Source organism: Oryza sativa, chromosome 5 (genome assembly GCF_034140825.1).
Source record: "Oryza sativa Japonica Group chromosome 5, ASM3414082v1".
NCBI classification, from domain to species: domain Eukaryota; kingdom Viridiplantae; phylum Streptophyta; class Magnoliopsida; order Poales; family Poaceae; genus Oryza; species Oryza sativa.
This window is the reverse complement of record NC_089039.1, coordinates 24,564,415-24,585,881: the sequence shown is the minus strand read 5'-3', so window position 1 is coordinate 24,585,881 and position 21,467 is coordinate 24,564,415. Positions and strand designations below refer to the sequence as shown.

Here is a 21,467-nt window from a genome sequence, read left to right as displayed (position 1 = left end):
TGAGATTCGACATAGAAAGTCGGAGTTGCTTTTCTTGTGCCGAACTTATGACAACACGCATCAGGTACTAGGTACCAGTCTTTTAGTTCACACGGTGATATGTCGTCTATAATTATTTTCTTTTTGTTCTCCACATTGGTTTTCACTTGTGTTTCTTGAGTTAACCGAGTTATAAAGTTTCCGGGTTCGGTTTTCCTTATAATTTTTGACAATCCTCTTCTTCAACACAAGAGCGGTTTGGCCTAAAAAATAATTTGGCGTATGAAATAAAAGAGCTCTTACTCTTTTTTCATTTGAGTCCTGTACCACCGTCTATCCTACATTAGCTTGATTATTGGCTTGGATTTGTCTATTACTTGCAAAATTAATAATCGATAACTTCTCACGTTACTTAGTATTTTTGTGCTTTTAAATATAGCTCATTATCCACCATTATGGTTAAAAGTCCATCGCGCTAGTCCTATAGTTAAAAAAGCCCTAACTATCTTGCAACAGAACAATGCTCTATGGTTGAGCCTAGTTGAAAGCTATTATATGTTCCCCTAGAGTTAGCTAGTGTTGATGTCGAAAAGGAAACACCAAAAGAATCTATGCTTTCAATCCAATAATGCAACTAATGTGAAGAGTTAACAATAAACATAAAAATCACAGAACAATATATAAAGTTACCTTCACATTAAATGATCACCAAGTCATTAATAAGGTACGAGTAATTGTATATAGTACTGTAGTTACATTATTTAATATTAAAACCAGTAGTGTCGTTTCAACTCCCAGTAAGTTTGGTACATAGGAACTTCCTTCTTAGTCGCTAGCTACACAAGTAACATCATAGCACAAGTTTTATCATTCTTAACGGGTCAATCAATAGCTACCCTTTTACTAGCGGTTCTACTTTGCGCTAGTGAGTAACCGTTTATTCAACCCTTGCCCACAATCTCCACAGGCAATAATATCGTATGCTACATAGACTATTTTATGCTTACACCCTCCCCTTCAGTAGCACCGGATATCTTAAAACATGTATATATATACTATTTTCCCCATATATTCATATTTGATTGTAACATGCTTATATCTCAATATTCGTCTTTAACTTGTATTTGGAAATATTTTATTTCGAAACATGTTGCATAACGAAAAATTATTCAAAAGTTATGGAGATGGTACTTGTCGAGAGTACTCCACAATTCACTCCTATGTATTTTTACTACAACATTGTTACATTGGCAATAAATGGGCCCCTCTATATAACAGCCGATGGATCCGAGTGGGAGAGGCGACATCATCGCCGCCGTGGCAAAAAAAGCCCAAGGAAGCAGCGAAAGTAACGTGTGGAAAGGGGAGCGTCTCCGAGAGCGAGAGCGAGAAGAGCGAGGGAGAGAACTGAAGCGGACGGCGAGGTTTTTGCTCCCAATCCCCTCCTCCCCAAACACCTCGCCGCCGCCGCATCGGGTCGCCGCCCCTCCATCCACCCGAGCCCTTTCTCGCCGCCGCGGCGTCGTCGGCCGCGGCCGCGGCTGGGAAGCATCCGGATGGCGGGCGGCGGGCGGGGCGCCGGGCTGCCGGCGGCGGGCGAGGCCGCGAAGGCCGGGCGGGTGGGCGTGGGGACGACGAAGAGGGCCAGGGACCCGTCGCCCAACTCCAAGGATCCCAACGGTATACCGCCGTGATCGCCCTCCGCACGCACGCTTCAATCGGTTCATCTGCTGTTGATTTTTTTGGTTGGATTGCTGTGTGATTATCCAGAATGCTAGATTTGTGCATGCATGGTGCGGGGTAGGAGATGCGGATTGGGGATGCGCGCTCTTCGCTTAGTATCTCGTCCGGATGATGTGTTCTGCTAATGCTTGTTTTGTTTTTGTGGAAGGGGATGAAGGGGAGATGATGGTAATGCTTGTTTTGTTTTGTGGAAGGGGGTGAAGGGGAGTTGATGCTAATGCTTGTTTTGTTTTTGTGGAAGGGGGTGAAGGGGAGATGATGCTAATGCTTGTTTTGTTTTTGTGGAAGGGGTGAAGGGGAGATGATTTGGGGACATGTTGGTTGATAGCTGTGGGTTATAAGAGGAGGGAGGGGGGGGGGGCTAGTACTTCGGCGTCCTGTTATTTAGGACAATAAAATTGAGCCTTTTGGTGTGTATCCATGCTTCTGGGTTTGCTATGCTGCTCTAGATAGATGGATGAAGTCCTGCTGCTGAGTACAATTAGCTTGGCTTGTTACAGATGCTTTGCATATGATATCCTCGGTACTATTTACGGATATTCGCAAATAGCGATTAGATGGTAGCTGGGTGTAATAGTAGCCCGGAAGCATGCATTGTGCAATGAAGCAGAATGGCATGATCTTTGAGGCATTTAGTTGCAGTTGTAATTATGCTCAAGATCATGGTTGTTAAGGTGTTGTTGCTAACTTGCTATGGCGTCGCTATAGTGGTAAGGTGGTAGCAGAGGTCAAGGCATCCATTCTGCCTTATGTTGCCTCCACCTTAGAGGCGAAGCAAGTGGAGAAAGGGAAAGAAGAAGGCCTTACAGGCAAAACTAGTAGAGAAAGGGAAAGAAGAAAAGGGGGTAAGGTCATCCTAGAAGGCTAGAACCCTAGTTGGCTTGCAGTCACCTTCTTCCTCGCTGCAGCTGGCTTGCTGTTGCAAATTCCATGCCACTGCCTTCAGATTTTGTTGCAGCTTGCTGCAGCCTTTGAATCTCTGGCGACACCATCAGCGGTGGACAACGAGGCGAGCAAAGGCATCAAGCTCTAATGGCGGTGGTAGCAGGCAGAGATGTTGAGGTCATGTGGAGGTGGCCAGCGGCTAGTGCCTCATCTGCTCATCATGGCGGCTGGTGCCTGGTGGAGTACGATGCCTTTAGGGCATAGAACACGTGGGTATGAAGACCTATGATGGGCTTTATTTGGCTGGCTGCCTGGCTTAGTGGGCCTTTTACCAATTTCCCCTTTTCTCTTCCAAATTTCTCTACCATATTCTCCACTAATCAGGCGGTCACGCCTCAACCATCTCATATGGTGTCCCAACGCCTTACGCCTCAGCACTATAGTGCTAAGGCAGTGGTGGGTCGCCTTAAACGGCCATGCCACCTTAACAACACTGCTCAAGATTACACCAGTTTATTTCACCATGTCGCAAGCTGCAGTCAATCCAGGAGACAGTGCACAGATTTCTTTGTATGTCTCTCTTCCAAAAGTGTCCTGACATAAGCATCCTCAATCTGTGTTTGTTTGGAGGAACTTTATCAAAGATGCATCTGTTTTCTTTGTAGCCAAATATTCCAACATCCCAAGGTAACAACTCCTTGCTAGCTTAGTGAAGAATCCAACATTGTTTGTTTATTGAAGGTGCATAATAATTTATTATGGTTGATTTAGAGTTGACTAACACTGCAAATAGAACAAATGTGTACCCTCATGCCTCATCGCTGCAATACATTCCCTTATGTTAATCAAGTAATTACTGTTCAAGTGGTGTAATGGAATGGTTAACTGTTGTGCAACCTTGTGCTCAACAGAAAACTTGGAAGTTCCCCTAGACTAGTGTACTGAGGTTTAGTAGAATTGCATGGCAAGTTTCTGTATAATAGTTTCATCACAAGAAGTTTGCTGGTTTATGTTTGAATAGCTTGTGGTTCACAAAAGATGATGTGGACAAATCTAATAACTTGACCTATATTACAGTCTCTTTGGGATTATGGGAGTTGTAGATGTATAGTCCCACTTGAATAGTGCTATTGTGCTATACCAAATTTAACCCATATTCCAATTATTTATATTTTATAGTTCATCGGATTTCTTCCTTCATGCGATCTTCCTCCATCTTCAATTATATCCATCTTTGTTTTTTTTTAATCTGTTGCCATTATAGCGATGCTCCTCTGCATTGAACCCCAACCCCCCCCCTCATATGTCCATTATTATTTGTGTATCGTCCACTCCATTTTTATTTGTGTAACACCCACTCCATTTTTATTTGTGTAACACACACACGTCCATTTTTTTATTTGTGTAACACACACACACACACACACGTCCATTTATTTATTTGTGTAACACACACACATCCATTTTTTTTATTTGTGTAACACACACGCGCGCACGCACACACATGTCCATTTTTATTTGTGTAACACACATGCACACACATCTCATACTTACCACTCATCATCTAGGTTTTGTTGGAGTGATTGCTGCTGAGAAGAAACCAGCACTGCAGCTTCATGGCGATGAAAAATATCAGAAGAAAGCTGGGAATGATCCTGTACCTCCTACCATTGATGATACATCCAAAACTGGAGGTCTTCATTTGCATGGTGGTCATGTATCACAAAGCCCACCTGATTCTAATGCTTTGAGGTATGTGCTACTGCACTAGGAATTTTGAAATTTAGAAGAAAATTTCTTATTTTCTGTGATGTTTGACTAAAACATACTTCTTTCTGTATCACATCTTAAAAATAATATATTTTGTCACTAGTTCGCAACGATTTGGGAGTTCATCTCCTGGTGGAGATATGAAGAACAAAACCAGAAAGCGTACCTGTACCTTTTATGCTCAAGGGCGATGCAAGAATGGGAAGAGTTGCACTTTTCTTCATGAAGGGGAGGTATCTGGTTCTGATAACCAGGTTTATGGAAATCATGGAGGTATGAACTTTTTCATTAGAATAAGCTGAAGAATATCATGTAGCTGTGAACTTATGATCACTCTGTCAATCTAAACACTTTTGGTTGCTCCTTATCTGCTGTGTTCAGGCACTGGAGAAGGATCTGAAATACAACATCCATCCAGCTCAAAAGAGCACCAGTTCAAAAATTCAGCGGGGTCATCCCAACATGAGATATATAGGACCCTTGTTCATGCATATGGTGAAGATAATAGGGGGTTGACACATCCCGTTGTTAAACATAGTTGTCACATGCTAAAGGCTTCGCATGGTTTCAAAATTGGTGGTTCATTGACTGCAAATCCTACTAATGAGGTGGTTCAGCTTCCAGTAGTTCAAGAGAAGAATCATGAACCTTATTTCATGGGACATCAAATTAGTTTGGGCACTAACAACTGTTTGAATGACATGGGTGCCTATTCTAGATTGCGCCTAGATGGAGGAAAGCTGCAGTTTGAAGTGGCCAAGGGTGACAGTCCAAGGGATTCACATCTATCAAGATCTTACCTTGAAAAGAACCCCTTAAAGCCTGATTATCGGTATCAACCGTTTGACTCAACTATTTCATTAGATCCTCACCAATATAGCAAGAAGTTGTCAGCTTATGGTGGAGCAACAGAGAATCTTCCTCACAAACATCAGGAAGAAAAAAGTTCAAGCCATGTCTCATACAGTTTGAATAGTTATACAGGATTCAGAAAGCAAGGTCATGACAGCTCTGATTTTTTCTTGGTTAATCAGTCTCTCCGAGCAACTTCTCACCATGGAACCCTGCCTCTTCATCAATTAACACCTGATAAGGATGCCAGTCACCATAAAGGTGCTGATTTTGACAAGGGTGGTACCTCTAGGTCTACATTACATGTGAGCAGTTCATCTCAACCTGTGGTAGCATCGGCTGGGAAACTTTCCCCAATCAAGGATGAGGTTTGGATAACTTCAGTGCCTTTTGTACCTTCTTTTAATTTTCCTGATTTTCCTGGCAGTACATCACCTTCAAAAAGTCAGTATGACCCACTTGTCGACAGTATCGACCCTCCCAAAGTTGAAAGTTTAAATAATCTGAAGACCTCAAACATATCCTGCAGCATTTCAAGCCAACATGTAGATACGAATGTTATAAGAGGGGGAAGTCTTGAAAAACCATTGACTTTTGCTGACAAGTTGGCAAGGAATGTATCTGCTAAAGGATCAAATGATTTTGGTTTGATTTCATATGATAGGGGACACAGCTCTAGCCTGGATGGTGATAATAGGGTGAAAACCTGTGAAAGGAAAAATGATGCATCACTTAACAATGAGAAATCAGACTTTCGTTTTCATTTGGTGGAGCATGTAAAGGAGCTGGTGAAACCAATCTGGAAGGAAGGCAATTTGAGTAAAGAGGCTCATAAACTGATTGTGAAAAAATCTGTTGATAAGATTTTTGCTTCACTTGAGCCAAATCAGATGCCAGAGACTGAGAAGGCGATAACTACTTATATAACAGCCTCTGCACCAAAGATAGAAAAACTTGTGAAGGTAAAATATCTTGAATTTGTTGGTGAATGGCACATCTTCTGATTATTGATTATATGTTTGACTTCTGTATGATTTTTGCCACAGGCATATGTTGATCGTTATCGCACATCATGAGATCCAGGCTTCTAATTATGAGCTACAACATTGAAGAGATGGGGTTTGAGCCTGCTGGCCTACCAATGCGTTTTGTTGCTGTGCTAGATGTTTTGAGTAAGGTACTCTGTTACATGAACCTGTTTGGTTTTGTAGACTTCAGTCTGGGCTCCCTAGCAGCATCTTAACATGGTGGATGTTTAATTTAATATGTTTTTGCATGTGAGCTGAGAGGAGATCTAATGCAACCAAGACAGAATCTTTATTGCATGTGTGGTTAATCTATGGGTTAAGGAATGATGCTTCTAATGCTGTTTGTTCTGTTTGGTGAAAAAAATGTCTTGCTTAAAATGTAATACCCTGTTTAAATGTAATGTCCACATAATTTGTGTTAGTAAAGTGGACAAGAGGGTGTGGAAAGAGAAGTGTAGAAATTGGCCATATGATGCCCTAGCCTCATTTTATAGGGTGAGCATATAGTATATATACAAATTTAACCCCATGGTGCAAGGGATTGAAAGTTAATTGGCGAGATTCTTATCATGTGTCCAATACATTCCACGTGTTGTGACTCAGTACACCACTTCCAAGTTCCAATTTTCAATTGGTATTTGGTGCCAAAGTACAGCATGGGAGAATATCTTCTATTTCCTTTTGTGCTTAGAGCCCTTGTTCATCCGATGGCGATTACTTGGTTGGTCCATTGAAATCAAGAATCTTGCTCCCTTATGTCTTTCTTCTCTAAAATACTTGTGTAGACCCTTAACAAGAGCCCTCTTACATGTAGACGTTAGTGTGGTTGGTAGGGTATTGTGAGATATGTGAAGCATGATGTGGAACTCTTAGTCAATAATAAGCATAGTTATTAGGACCGGACCGGACCGGCGGTTGGACCGAAAAAACCGGACCGGTTGGGCCGCCTGGTTTTTTCGAAAACCGCTTAAAAGCCGGTCAGAAAACTGGCACTAGAGCGCTCAACCGTGAGATGCTACTCTGAAGACCACGTGCACGCATGGATGAGGAGAAAATATAGGAAAAATGGGTGTATGGTGGGATTCGAACCTAGGATGGGTTGAATGGAGTCATGGCGCACCAACCACCAAGCCATGTTGTTGTTTGTGTCTAGAGTGAATCAGTTATATATTTACCTTACTGAACCGCTTTGAACATACGGTTCAACCAATCAAACCAGTGAACCATCGAACCGAGGGCCTGGCCGGTTTGATGGTCGGTCTGGTCTCAATAACTATGATAATAATATCCTCAAGGATGATTGCCTAAAAAATAGGTAAAGAATTCTATTGAGCTAACTTATTTGAAAAAAAAGGGTTTGGGGGCATTTAATGCTTTTTAATTCGGGTAAAGGTAAACACCGATATGGCCATATGGGTGTTGTAAGGAAGGTAGAGATTTCCCTAAGGGGAAAGGTATATATGTCTTCGTCACTCGTGGATATTTTGCATGGTACGACGCTGTGATGAATCCGAGCAAACACCAAGATGGTTTAACCTTCTTGCGTAAAATTAATGTGTGAAGTATGAATAGACCCTTTTATGGTATGAACTGAAAGTAATAGTCCTTGAATGTAGGATTTTGCTTCGTTTGTGCTTTTCTTTGTGTAGTATGTGTAGATGAATCCATATCAAGGAAATGTTAAGTTGTGTACCTTAATGGCTAACGTGGTAATTTAATGGACTTCACATGAAAAGATTGCCTCAAGAATATGAATATATCTATTGATTGTATATGTGTGGATTTAGGTTGGGGCACTTTGTAATTTCCACTTGGGCATTCATATGATCATTACCTCAAGTAGTAGGGATCTCCTAAAGTTTTATGCGATACTTTGTTAGAGTGGGTACAATAGCAGACTATAAGTCAGCTATAAACATATTTTAAGGAGAGAAAAGAGGAGAGGAGAGAAAAGAGGAGAGAGAAGAGCAACAGACTACAAATTTGTAGCCAGCTGCAGCACTGACTCCAAGACGAAATGTGTGTATGACAGGTGGGATCATATATTAATAGTGTAGTAGGTAACTATTGTATGAATTGGCTATTAAATTGACTATAGATGATTTGGAGCTAGTAGTTGGCTATACTATTAAACTTGCTCTTAAGTACAACTCAAACAAGATAGGTGGTTGATGGACCATAGCGACCCTTGTCATGACCAAGGGGTTGATAGACCAAGTGATAGGCGATTTGCTCCTAGATGAAATGATGTGAAAGAAAGATGGGGTCAGCCCTGTACAAACTTGTGTTCGTATAAAATTATGGTGCAACAGTTTGAGTTGAGTTGGATTACTGTATTTGTGGTATAAATGTAACCTAAAACAAGTTGAACCCAAGCATCGAATAAATCGAAGGGATGAAGTCGCCTATCTCAGCTCTTGGGGGGTGTAGCCATCTTGTTGAACCTTGTCAACAAAGGTACGCGCTTCCGAATTGTTTGCTTCAAGTGTTGCTAGATCAATTGTACAAATCTAGGCGGTCTAGATGTCATTGGGTGATACCACCAAGATTGTATAACATAGTTGACTCTAGTTAAACAACTTATTGGTAAGGTCAAAATGGAATCCAAATGTTATTAGTGACTATTGCATCTACACACAAGTGTACAATGAGCAACTCCATGCCTACCACATTCCACAAAGAAAGAGGTTGGCTCATGTTATGTGTGATGCCATTCATTGCAACGTGGACAAGGGTGGAATTGACGACGCTCACACTACCTGATCTTCTATTGAAGGGATAATTCTCACTTTGATCAAATATGATGTTGATGACGACAATGATGGAAATACCTAACCCTAATGTAACTAAACTTGGACATGATGAGCGGGCTAAACTCAACCAACGCAAAACTGTATGAAAATTATGAGGTTCGGAACTAGGGTTTGGCGATGAGAAAAAGCGATACAACTATATATGGTAGACGATGGTAGATGAAATATACATAACTAAAACTTTCATCATGCAACAAAGTCTTTGATCCAACTAATGATGCCTTTTGTTGTGGCCTGGTTGTTGACGTAAAATTTCGTCACTCACACGAAGGCCCGAGAGATTTGCTTGACTCCAGTGCAGGTCCTAGATTTAGATGAGGTGCGGGCGTGCCAGTCAGTTTGATCCTGCAACTGACAAGATGGATAAATTGATGATCAAAGAGCCGATCGGCCAATAAGTTGATGTAGCGATACTAACCGACGTTGATAGGGTTTTGAACAATCGGCTATATATTCAATGTAGATTCTGACACTTAGATAATGACAATGGAAGAACTTTAACAAACAATCCAATCAACCGATTATAATATGATGAAGTAGATGTCTAATGAGCCAATCGACCAATATTGATACAGAATATTAAATGTAGGCTCGATGGTTAAAACATACATCGGATGGAAGTCCAATGCAAAAATAACTTATCGGATAGCACTCCGATAAAAACGTAGCACAAATATATGAATTTAGCAAGACTTAGATTATCAGCAGTCATATAGAAGATCGGACCCAACCGAGACAGTTCTAGATTAGTCTGATCAAATAAGCTAGATAAGTCAATTTGATCTATGCTAACATGATGGTTATAACAAATCTATTTAAAACAATATTGTGGTTGTAGAGATATATCGAATAAGACAGAAAATCGGACCTAACGGAGACCATCCCAACTATACCGATGCATCTCAAAACACAGTGCAATTAAAAACAGAATTGAAATATAGGGTAGACAAATATACCAACTGAACCAGAGCAATTGAAGAGATCGAAGCATAGCCTTGAACAATGCCAATATAGCCGATACAATTGCCAGGGCCAGCGGAACTTAAGGGCTTACCCCTTCGCCGGAGATCGAAGCGATGTAGCCCCGCGTTTGGTGCCATGTTCCGCCGGTGATAATACCTCGGAAAAGAGGGTGGCAATGCGCTGAAAGTTGGATCGAGAGATAATTTACATTGTCCTTGGGTGTACATATTTATACCCATCGGTAGATACTTGTCCTTATTGGATACAACTCAGACTTTTTTAAAGATAAAGTAAAAGATACAAGTCCTGATCGAACACTAAACACTTTTCTAAGCATAAAAAGGAAAATTACTAAACCCTACCTAATTATTAGATAAATCAAGTTGCCATGTCATGGTCTTCACGATTTCTTCTTAAACTCGGTCTCTTCTGGATAAACTTTGCATCGGCTGATTGTATTCTTTCCCTGACCGAATCCACTAAAGAATCTTACCAAATTTTGGTGTTAACACCGTTCTTTTGGTGAGGGGATAACTCTAGCTTGGATTGATGAATGCATAGTTGATGAAGTGGCTGTAACATCCTTCCCAAAAAAAGACTTTAGTTCTAGACAAGTCAATAGCCAGAAATCTAAGTCTTTTTGGGATGTAGGGAGTATATATAATGGAAAAAAGAGACCTAAACTTCCAAGCCACTACAACCACTTCTGGGCCACTTCAGCCAATACAACTACTTTGTTACAATTATCCCCCTTAAGGGCTAAGGCCTCATAAGCGCACTGCATGTAGCCCGGAAACCCTTCTGATGCAGACTGTAGCCCAATGAACATGAAACATATAACGAAGGTTTATACTCTGATGTCATCTATGACACCTAGCCTCCAAAATCCGCATTAGTCCGCTCTCACATAGAGCGAGCCCATGTTCACATAGTACCTCACTTCTACTTTTGTCATCGATTCGTGTAAAAGGATTAACCTAGGTTTACCATAGTTAGAGCACCAAGGCTTATAAACTGACCGGCACCCACCTAAACATCCAAGGTGGTACTAAACCACCACTTCTAGGCCACACCACTCCTATAGGCTTCAAACAAGACAAGCTGGGGTGTTACAGATGTGTTCTAGGTCATGGAGGTGTGGCATTGCATGCATAAGGTGGGTAGTCTATTACAAGGCATAAGCCCTAAGTTTGACTTGTTCCATCAACAATATTGTTTTTTTAATGACCTTGAAGTGCTAAAAATGAATTTTGAGATCAGACCGGTTGTGTAGGAAAGATGATGAGATAAGATTTACATGAAGTCAAAGATCATCCAATTTGGAGTTTTCATGAAGTTGTGCCCATTAGAAATTAGTATCATCTTAGGAGACCAAGATGACGTGTTGAACTTGAAAAATAGTTGAAGGTATTGACAAGATCCTCTATTGCCTTTATAGATTATCCAAGCATTTGTCGCATCCTTGATCATGAGAGCCTCTCTTATTATTTAAAGATGACACAATCATAGCTCAATATCATTTGCTCAAACAGATAGAATATAAATCTAACATAAACCGGGTCTAGCTATGGCAAAGTTTTGTACTTCTCATGCTTATTATGTGCAAATACTTGATGACCATACCAGGAATTATGTTTTAACCTTTCTGTGGGGTAGGGCAGCTTAGGCCCTAGGAGAGTGTGGCATCCCTTGCAACTTTTATTGTGCATAGAGGACATGAAGGCAACAATTTGGGACTAAAGAGATATGGATGGAACCAATGGAGCTTAGCAGGTAAGCTCTTCATTTGATGATTGGGCTAGCATCTCAATCTAAACTAACATGGCAAACCAGCCTTATATTTGACGTCATGGCATCAATTGGCAATAAGAGTGAACTGGAATCAAGTTGGTGAAATGTATGATGTCTAGTTATAAGGTCTAGGAATTTAAGTAGACTTGTTCCTAAATGTAAACACTTTGCACTCAAAATTCTTAACATGGCCTTGCATGGTGATGATACCATGCCAAGGGTAATATCCTTTTTTTCCAAAATGAACATACCTTTAAACATGCATATATTGCAAAATGGTGGGAGTATTTGTGATGACCATATTAAGTACCTTACTTTGAGCCAAAGAGTATAATTTATAGAGCAACAACGAGACTTAACTTTTTTGGGAAGAGGATGAAATTATGTTCCCTCCTTTCATTTGACTAAAGCTAATATATACCATCATTTTTAGTTAGAGAATAATATGTGGAGCCTTAGTTACACTTAAAAATTGACTTAACAATTTCCATCTAGCTTCGAAAGATTTGATTGACTTGATGTTCAAGTGGTGAAATATCTTTTTTTTAAAAAAAAAGAGAGTAAATTTCACCTAATCACAGGTATTATGGTCTGAGTTGCACAAACCACATGGATTTTGACACGTGGCACATAACCCTAGATATTTTGGCCATAAAGTTTTACAAAACTACACTATTGGTCATTTTGACCTTAATGCACCACACTTTTTAGTTCTACAAGTATACCGCAATGTCCCTATAGACAAGGGGACAAGTGAATCATCGCTTTTGGGCATAGGCCTTTGTCAATGGAAATACAATGGTAAGAAAAAAAATAGATAGAAAAACTCAAAATAAAAAAAATGCATATGTTGGATTGGCACGACATAAATCCAGTCAAAAATAGGATTAAGTTACATCTCAAATTTATGAGTTCTATATCCATCATATGAATGTTACATCCATGTAAGTATGATATTTTTAAATTTTAACGTGGGAGTATGTCAAATTAGTTAACAACGTGCTTCTGTAAAACTTTAGGACCATAAACCTGGGTTATGTGCTACGTATCAAAATCCTTGTGGTTTTGTGCAACTTAGATCATAACTAGTTGATACTCTGCGCTTTGCTGCGGGATATGTGGATGAATGCATGTTATATAATATAGAAATGATAGATGTTATGTTTAAATGATGTGGAGATAATGATTTGTCATTGCTTACATATTGAGTTCTAAAAATACAATAAAATTGTAAATGATATGTCATGTTTGCATGATATTTAAAATACTCTAGATAATAATTGCTAGTGAGTGATGATGTGGCACACTTGCATGTGATTTAGAATACTTTAGATAATAATTGCTAATGGGTGATGATGTGGCACGGTTGCATACTGGGTTTTAGAAGTTAGTAAGATAGGTAGGTGAAGTTTTATGAAATTTACTGTTGCAAAAGCAAATAGTACCAATAAATTTAGTGAACCACTTCATTGTCTTCCATTACCCATTCTCATTTCACCTAAGAACTTCCCTTCAATTGTATTGATTGAAATGACACTTGGACCTTCATATTGCATTTCACTTAATATATTTCTTAGCATTCTGCTCAAAAAATATATTTCTTGGCATAATTTGAAGTTGATGTGAGGATGATATCATATCTAAAGCGCTATCAGAAAGTTATAGAAATAACTTCCATTAGCTCAGAAGGTTTAAGCAAATAATGCCAAGATTGGTGAATAGCCCTTTGATCCTCTGTATTCCACATTTAAGTACGAGTGCTAGATACTATCAGTAGTAATAGGAAGTTCTGAGCTAATGGCATTCCAATGCGCACACTACTCATTCAATTCGCTGATTTGATTCCATTCCTCTCTCATAATATCTTGAATGTTTGTGCAGAAACCATGTCTCATGTAAGACCTAGTTTCCTTCTCTTCATTAAATCTCTTGCCACATCACAAATCCTACGTGGCTTCTCATTTAATACTGTGGAAACCATCCTAGGTGGAGTATTGGGACTGCCCTAATAATAACTTCCCTATATTAGCTCCCATCAATTTGAATAGCCGTTGGCCTTCCATATTATTTCTATCACTTAATATGTTTCCTATTATAATTGCAAAGAATTTGATGTGAGGATGAGATCATATCTAAAGCATTATGGATAAGTTTTAGACAATTTCCATTTAGCCTTGGAAGATTTGAGCAATCCTTGTTCTTGAGGCAATTTATGACCCCTCCTTTTTTGGGCAAAGACCAAATAATACCATTTAACAACTTTCTATCTTACAACATGTTAAACTTTACCAAATTTTGGTAGGGGTATTTGGAGCTTGTTTGATTTGCTGATGAGACAATTCTGTAATGTACGACAATGACAAGTATATCTTTTGTCCCTTCTTCGAAGAGGATATTCCCTGATATATAACAGTTTGGTTTAGATTCAAACGGTCGTACCTTGCAGTCTTGCAGCTAACTGAATAGATACTCAAATACAGTTGAGTTTTGCTTTTAAGTATCATGTGGTGCTATTGTTCTTCTTAGTGGATTGAGTGTTATTCCCTGCACATTTTTTTTTCTTTTGTGCTGCACCTGACATGTTCCACTTTCTTGCTTTCAGTACACAACATAGTCTACATGGAGCTCATCGGCACTAACAAGCTGTCATCAATGATAATATTGTTTTCTTGATCTCCCTAAAAGGTAATTTCTCATATGGCAAACTAGATTGTTTATGAATTTCTGTAGCCCTATGCATCCAAGTAGCATTTTTTATGTACTTTCTATGGTGGTAAGTGATGCTATACAGTGAAATTCACAAGATATTTTATTGTCCCTTTTGAGGTATAATAATGGTTAGATTCGTTATTCCAAAAGAGGTTGTTTAACCTGCTTAACCTAGGATTCAAACCTAGGTCACACGCTTTGGGAGGTAGGACAAATTTCTTTGCTGCGGCCGATGATTACATGATGGGGGCTAGTAGTATGATGTGGTACTAGGGAAGGCCAGGGCCCTTGGTACGACGGGAGTAAGTTCAATATGGTATGAGGGGAACTTATTTGCTGTTGGCTTACTAGTTAATTAGCTTGGAATTACTGAAATCATGTAGAAGTTTATGTACTTGAAGTTCAGGTTCCTCTATAAGTCTATATACAAGTCAAGCAGACATATCAAAGAAAACATCATCACCCGTGTAAGATGAATACTTAGTGCTGAAATTATATACTAATGAGAAATAATTTTGTGAGATTTTGTTTAGATTAATATGGATGGAAATATTTTAATTAAATGTCTTTCAAGCTCAATTCAATCCAAACTACAAATGCACGCAACATTAGCTTATATTCCAGCACTGCTTTCTGGATATAGAGTGAGGTTCTAGAGTTGTGCCCTGAAGGTGTTTGTACTTGACATATCATGTATATAATATATTCCCTCCATTTTCAAATGCATGTCATTGCTGCTTTCAAAATTTGTTGCCAAATACATGTCTCTATGATTTTGAATCTGATTAAGATATTCAATGTTGTTATTATGGTTTACTTTTTACCCATGACAAGCTGAAATCACATGGTGCTAATTAAGATATTCAGTGTAGGCACTATGGCTTTTGCAGTCAGTCGATGTTTGTGCAAGATCCTAAAAAGCATGTTTTTGGGTAACTAATAATATAGATAAAATACTAATTATGCTTAGCAAAACTTCCAATGAGATCCTGAGACTACATATTTCATCCTTCATAGTTACTGTCCCAGAGCTTCAAATTATATCCCTCTAAAAGAACATCAAATTATTAACAAATAGTTATGATATTTCCCTTCTTCAGTTTGTAAAATGTTTTTTTCCAATGCTTGTAGCCTATCAGCAATTACAACTCGCACAAGTCCAATTATCATGAGGTAGTTATTAGGCCAACAACTACACTTGTTATGTTGATTTGTAACTGTAATGTGATTTGTTTCAGGCACCATGGATTATATGTTTGATCTGGTTATGCTATGAGTGGAACATTTGCCCTAATGAGCACTGCTGAATTGCTCGATAATTACTAGAGTAAGATGGCATCTTGCTGACTGCATCTGCTTCCAATAATTCTTAATGAAGGCACGAAACATGGTACTTGTTTGCACCAAGATGATTATCAAGTGTTCAGTAAATCAGTTCCCTTTGGCTACTAATTCTGTGCTCTGAGAGATGTTGCTCTCGAGATTCCAGTGGAGTTGATGCTGATCCCCAGTCTTTATTTAGTAAATTGAAGACCGCGATGGTCCACCTGAATATATTACTTCTCAAAGATAGCAGTACTGATACAAAGCCCAAGCACAGGCGTGAAAAATAAGTGACGAGGAAGGGAAAAGAGTACGATGAGGTTATGTTTCATGATTTTCATCTTGTTGATGACAGGGCAGAATGGGGGTCAGTTTGTGTAGGTTCTTGGGTAGGTTCTTGGGTGCGCATTGAAGCCATAACTTGATGATCCGTTGTTTATTATTCCTTCATGATATTAGCTTGGTTGGTTAGAGGGGTTGGAGAGATATCTTGGAGATCTTTCAGTTCTTTGGATCTTACCTTCACTTAGAGGAGATGTGATTCGAGTTGTTCAAACAGGGCTGCATGATGTGTTTCTAGTTCACGTGTATATTCATGGGCTAGTAATATATCCAGAAACATGCTGCAAATATTGATGGGCAAGTAACACATTCAGAAAAATACTGCAACGAGGGTGTTGGTGATTCACTAACTTCACTTAATGATGGAAGTGACCAGGGTTTTTTCCTCTTGTGATTCAGAATAACATAACTACAGTTCTAGCTTACAAAGTGTTTGACGTGAACCATAAACATGGCCGTTTGAGCCATGCTGATTAATCATAAACCCTCTTTCTGAAGGATGTAGACCATGCAGTGTTTGCAGTCTTCTGCTGTTGGGTCGGTGCATCGCAAATAGACCTTGGCAGAATGCAAACCCTACCTGCCCTCTGCATGCTCACTCATATTGGACCATACATGATACATGTATGTTGGTTGAGTAATTTCAATCCACTGTCACGTGGTGATTTGGTCCTGGATCAGTGTGCTTGGATGACAAAAACTATATCCTTGCTTTTATTGTATTTGTTGTGCATCAGAGAAAGGGAAGTGAACAGAAGCACAAACTCTACTATTGCTTTTATTGTATATCCATTGAGCATCAGAGAAGGGGAAGTGAACAAAACCGCAAATGAATTGGTTTGTTGGCGAATGCTACCAGAAGTCGAGCAGATAGTATGTTAAAGCGTTCAGGGTGGAGAATTAGAAAGTTAACGAGATGGGGACAAGATGGCAGTTGCCGGGTCAGGGTATTCTCACAATAAATCTTGATGGCGTGTCTTCCTTTCAGCATCTTGAGTTTGTTTTATGATCCGTGATCACGTTTGAGTTGTAATCTGGTTGATATCCTGTATCAAGGGTTCGGAAACAGCGACGAATCTGGGCGTTAGAATATTGTTAGTTGAACCCAATTCTGTGATCCTGAAGAATGCGACTGAAGGGGATTCTTTTGATATCTCAGCTTAACGACGCCCTGTTCGTATTCAAAAGGTGCTGAATATGTTCTTCAGTTTACAGTAGTTCTCGTGTTTTCTATTGTCGGTGCAAGTGTGTAACTGTAACCAAGTGGTTCATGCCATTGCCATGTCCATGTTGGGTTCTAACCCTAGCTCATGAGGAATCTCCAGGTTGCTTTAATGGAGCCCCCTGATGTTGTCCTGGACCTGCTGGCCAGCGATTTCATTGTAATCACAAAAATGAAAAAAAAAGAGAACTTTTTCTTTGGTCCAAAGCACGGTGTTTCCAGACATAAGTATAGATGGAATTATTCATAGCAGCTCACAAGGGACCATTTGTGAAGAGAGAAGGCACCACGACCAGCCTACTGTTGCATCACGCTCGTACCATCATGAGGGGAGGACGTGCCCTGCACAGATCTCACACGCACGCTGATGGAGCAACCGCCAACGAGGCAACGACGGACGAGGCCTCCCCTCAGAACAGGAAAGAACCACATGGCTCCTTGTGAGCCATGTAACGCACTGGTCCGCAGATCCATCAAATCGTCCTATCACGCCGAACCAGAAAACGTGAAGCAATTCGATTGCCCGTATCACACCCTGACGCGTCGACGAAAGCACCGGTCCGCTCGCCTCCTCCTGTGGATCCTGTGTCCCTACAGCCCAACAGCCCCTGACCCAGCAATCGTCAACCTCCAATCGGCAATTACCGCAGTGTGCTGCTACCACCTCAGCTCGTTCATCCACACGACTCCACCTACTACTACGCGGAGTCGTCGTCATGATCCCCACACACTGTCACTGAAAGCCACGAAAAGATACTAGAAGTCTAGAGGAGACTAAGAGCAAGAGCAAAGAGCAAGATAATAATAGTAGAGCTCACTATCTAGTAGACTACTACTCCCTCTATCTTATAATATAAGGGATTTTAAGTTTTTCTTACAATGTTTGACCACTCGTTTTATTTAAAATTTTTTGAAATTATTAATTATTTTATTTGTGACTTACTTTATTATCTACACTACTTTAAGCACAACTTTTCGTTTTTATATTTGCAAAAAAAAATTTGAATAAGACGAGTGGTCAAACGTTGCAAGCAAAATAACTAAAATCCCTTATATTGTGGGACGGAGGGAGTATTAGCCCATTTTAAAGCAACATATAATAGATTAGCTATAAGGTTGGCTATAATTTTTCTTTTCCTATCTCTATCTCTCACTTATACATTTATTATTTTTGTCTTGGAGTTTGTGTTAAGCTAGCTCTTGCATGAGAGCCAACACCTTTGATTTTTTTTTGTTACCTCTCTCCTCCACATAAGTTTATAGTAAGCTTATAGCTCACTATTATACTTGCTCTAATCCCCTCCCCCGCCTGCTAAACGAGAGTTGTAAACGCATGGATTAACTTAGGGTGTGTTTAGTTGGGGAAAAGGAAATTTTTGGGTGTCATATCGAACGTTTGACCGGATGTCGGAAGGGGTTTTCAGACACGAATGAAAAAACTAATTTCAGAACTCGCCTGGAAACCGCGAGACGAATCTTTTTAGACTAATTAAGCCGTCATTAGCACATGTGGGTTACTGTAGCACTTATAGCTAATCATGGACTAATTAGGCTTAAATGATTCGTCTCGCGATTTCCTCCATAACTATACAATTAGTTTTACTTTTTATCTATATTTAATATTTCATGCATGTGTCTAAAGATTTAATATGATTTTTTTGGAAAAATTTTTAGGGAACTAAACGGGCCCTAACAAAAAATAGGGACCAAATCCAGCAGCACGTCACGGCTGCTAAAAGCGACACACGGCGACGCCCCCTCCAAAAGACCAAAAACCCAAGCAGGACTGGGAACAATACGGTTTCGAGCTGAAAAAGAAGAGAAATCGGGTGGATCTGGCCAGTACACCGAACCGCGTACCGCGTAGTACAGAGGAGAGAGAGAGAGCTCACAGTTGTTAGCGACCCGGAGAGCGGAGACTTGCTGGCGGCAGACGCAACGGCGACCGATTCGCCCGAGCGGCACAACCCACTACGTGTACGACCACCAAACCAATCCCCATCACCCCCATCACCCGGCTCCGTTCTTTAATAAAGAAGCATTCCTTCTGTGCCAAAATATAAACATTTTTAGTATAGTGTTAAGTTAAACTTTTTAACTTTAACTATTAAAAATTTTTAAAAAATAATAATGTAAAATTGATGTCAATAGATTTATCGTTAAAAAAAATATCATAATACGCAACTCTTTTTATTTAAAATATCTTATTTTTATAGATATTATTAGTTAAAGTAGCACCTTAAAAACCGTGTCAGTCTAAAAATACTTACTATATTTTAGGACGGACGAAGTAGATTTTAACTCGGTTTTTTTTAAAACCGTTAAATAGTGTATTTCGTGTAAAAATTTTATATAAAAGCTATTTAAAATATAAAATAAATTTATTTTAGAATTTATAATAATTTATAATTGATTTTCTGGTTTTTACGTGTCATCTTCATCCGTTGCAAACAAGGCCTACGTCGTCTCGCGCGCTCCCGGGCCGCCAAAACCCGCACGAAACGATCGAACGAGAGACGCCGCCGCCGCCGCGATGCGCATGTTCCACGCGCCCAGAGATTCGCGGCAACCAAGACGTGACCCGAGCGACAAGGACCCCGAAACCGGCGGCACGTACGCTCGCAGCCACCCGTCACCCTCCTCGCTGTCCCCGTCTCCGCGCCGCGGTCCCGCGGATTATTCCGCGATGGATCGGATCCCATCCAAGACGCCACGGCGTTTTTAGCGTAGCGTAACCCGCCAGCCCGGTGGAGGGGCCCATCCCCCACGCCACGAGACCGCGCGATCCGGCGGCGTCGGTACGAGTAGTACTAGTCCTCCACTAGTACAAGGAGTAATACTCTAGCGGTAGCCGTCCGTGCTTTTTTTAAAGCGGATAATGTGTCGGCCGAGGTGGATTAGCGGCTAAAATGCCGATACTAATCGAGATCGGGCGGCGTGCGGGCTGCTTTGTTTCGCGTGGCGCGTCGTTGATGAGCGGCCGGCAGCTGCCAGCCCCACCCAGCGTATCAGCCGGGGGGAAAAATTCAATCGTGCCTCGCTAGCAGCCGGTGATGGCGCATGGAAGCTCAGAGAGGCACGTTCGTGCGCAGTTCAACATGAGAAATTATCACGAAGATCGCTGTCCGGAATAGTTGATGACAGTAGTCGTTCCAGACTTCCAGTAATTTCCTACAGCCCACGCGGAGCATACGGCGGCTGCCTGTCACCGTCGTGGCAGATTGATCGTGCAGCACGGCAGCAGACCTTGGTCCGCTGTCATCGTCGGAAATAAATAGTGATTTCTTCTTAACCAATTGCTCTTTCAAGTTTGGGGTATTGGCTGTGTTTAGATCCAAAGTTTGGATTCAAACTTCAGTTATTTTTCATCACATCAACATCTTATACACACACAACTTTTCAGTCACATCATCTTTAATTTTAACCAAAATTTAAACTTTACGCTGAACTAAACACACAGCTGTCGTCGTACGAATAACTTCTGTCATTCAAACTCATATAGTAGTAGGAGTATTTTAGAACCTTGAAGCTTTGGTGGCTACAGTATAGTCCTTTTCTTGTACTACTAAAGATATAGAAAAACTATCCTTTATTACTTTCTAACCATATAAAAAGAAGAAAAATGAAAAAACTATCACTGCGTGCAAAACCATCATTGTGCAGTCCAAACTCCAAACGATTGCTGCCTGGGTCCAATTACTTCTATTGTCATCAAGTGATGTGTAGTTCTTTTTTCAACACAAGATCAATATCCAATTACCTATACCTATGTTTTTCTTTTTTAGCCAAACGATACTCTGTTCAAACATTTCCTATGACCTATATAAACATAAAATATATCTGGATTTATTGAATTAAAAAGATAAAGCAAAATAGAAGTTAAAGTTCATCTTTGTTTGGATTCGAACCATTTTCTGCGTTACCAAAACGTTGGCAACTTTAATCATATGAAATAAATAGCACTGACATTTGTCCACGGTAGTTCAAATTCTATATTATCAAATTTGGCTGTGCTAATACTTATTAAGCTTCTGTTAGTACCAAAAT

The 21,467-nt window shown here is 40.1% G+C and overlaps 1 protein-coding gene across 7 annotated transcripts; it reads left to right on the top strand.

The window, feature by feature from the left end:
- Positions 1-1,281: 1,281 nt before the first annotated feature.
- Positions 1,282-17,627, top strand: LOC4339210 (zinc finger CCCH domain-containing protein 36). Of its 7 annotated transcripts, none has more exons than XR_003242345.2 (8): positions 1,282-1,659; positions 4,176-4,359; positions 4,481-4,650; positions 4,759-6,191; positions 6,276-6,406; positions 14,427-14,509; positions 14,722-14,849; positions 15,772-17,627. XR_003242345.2 is itself a non-coding variant. In XM_015784737.3 (5 exons), the coding sequence occupies exons 1-5, from the start codon at positions 1,536-1,538 to the stop codon at positions 6,303-6,305; spliced, it is 1,941 nt and encodes a 646-aa protein (XP_015640223.1). In that variant the 5' UTR covers positions 1,282-1,535; the 3' UTR covers positions 6,306-6,593. The 7 variants fall into 7 exon arrangements, 1 of the variants encoding a protein (XP_015640223.1); XR_001546193.3 differs by lacking the exon at positions 14,722-14,849 and adding an exon at positions 11,695-11,806; XR_001546192.3 differs by lacking the exon at positions 14,722-14,849 and adding an exon at positions 11,660-11,806.
- The last annotated feature ends 3,840 nt before the right edge of the window (positions 17,628-21,467 follow it).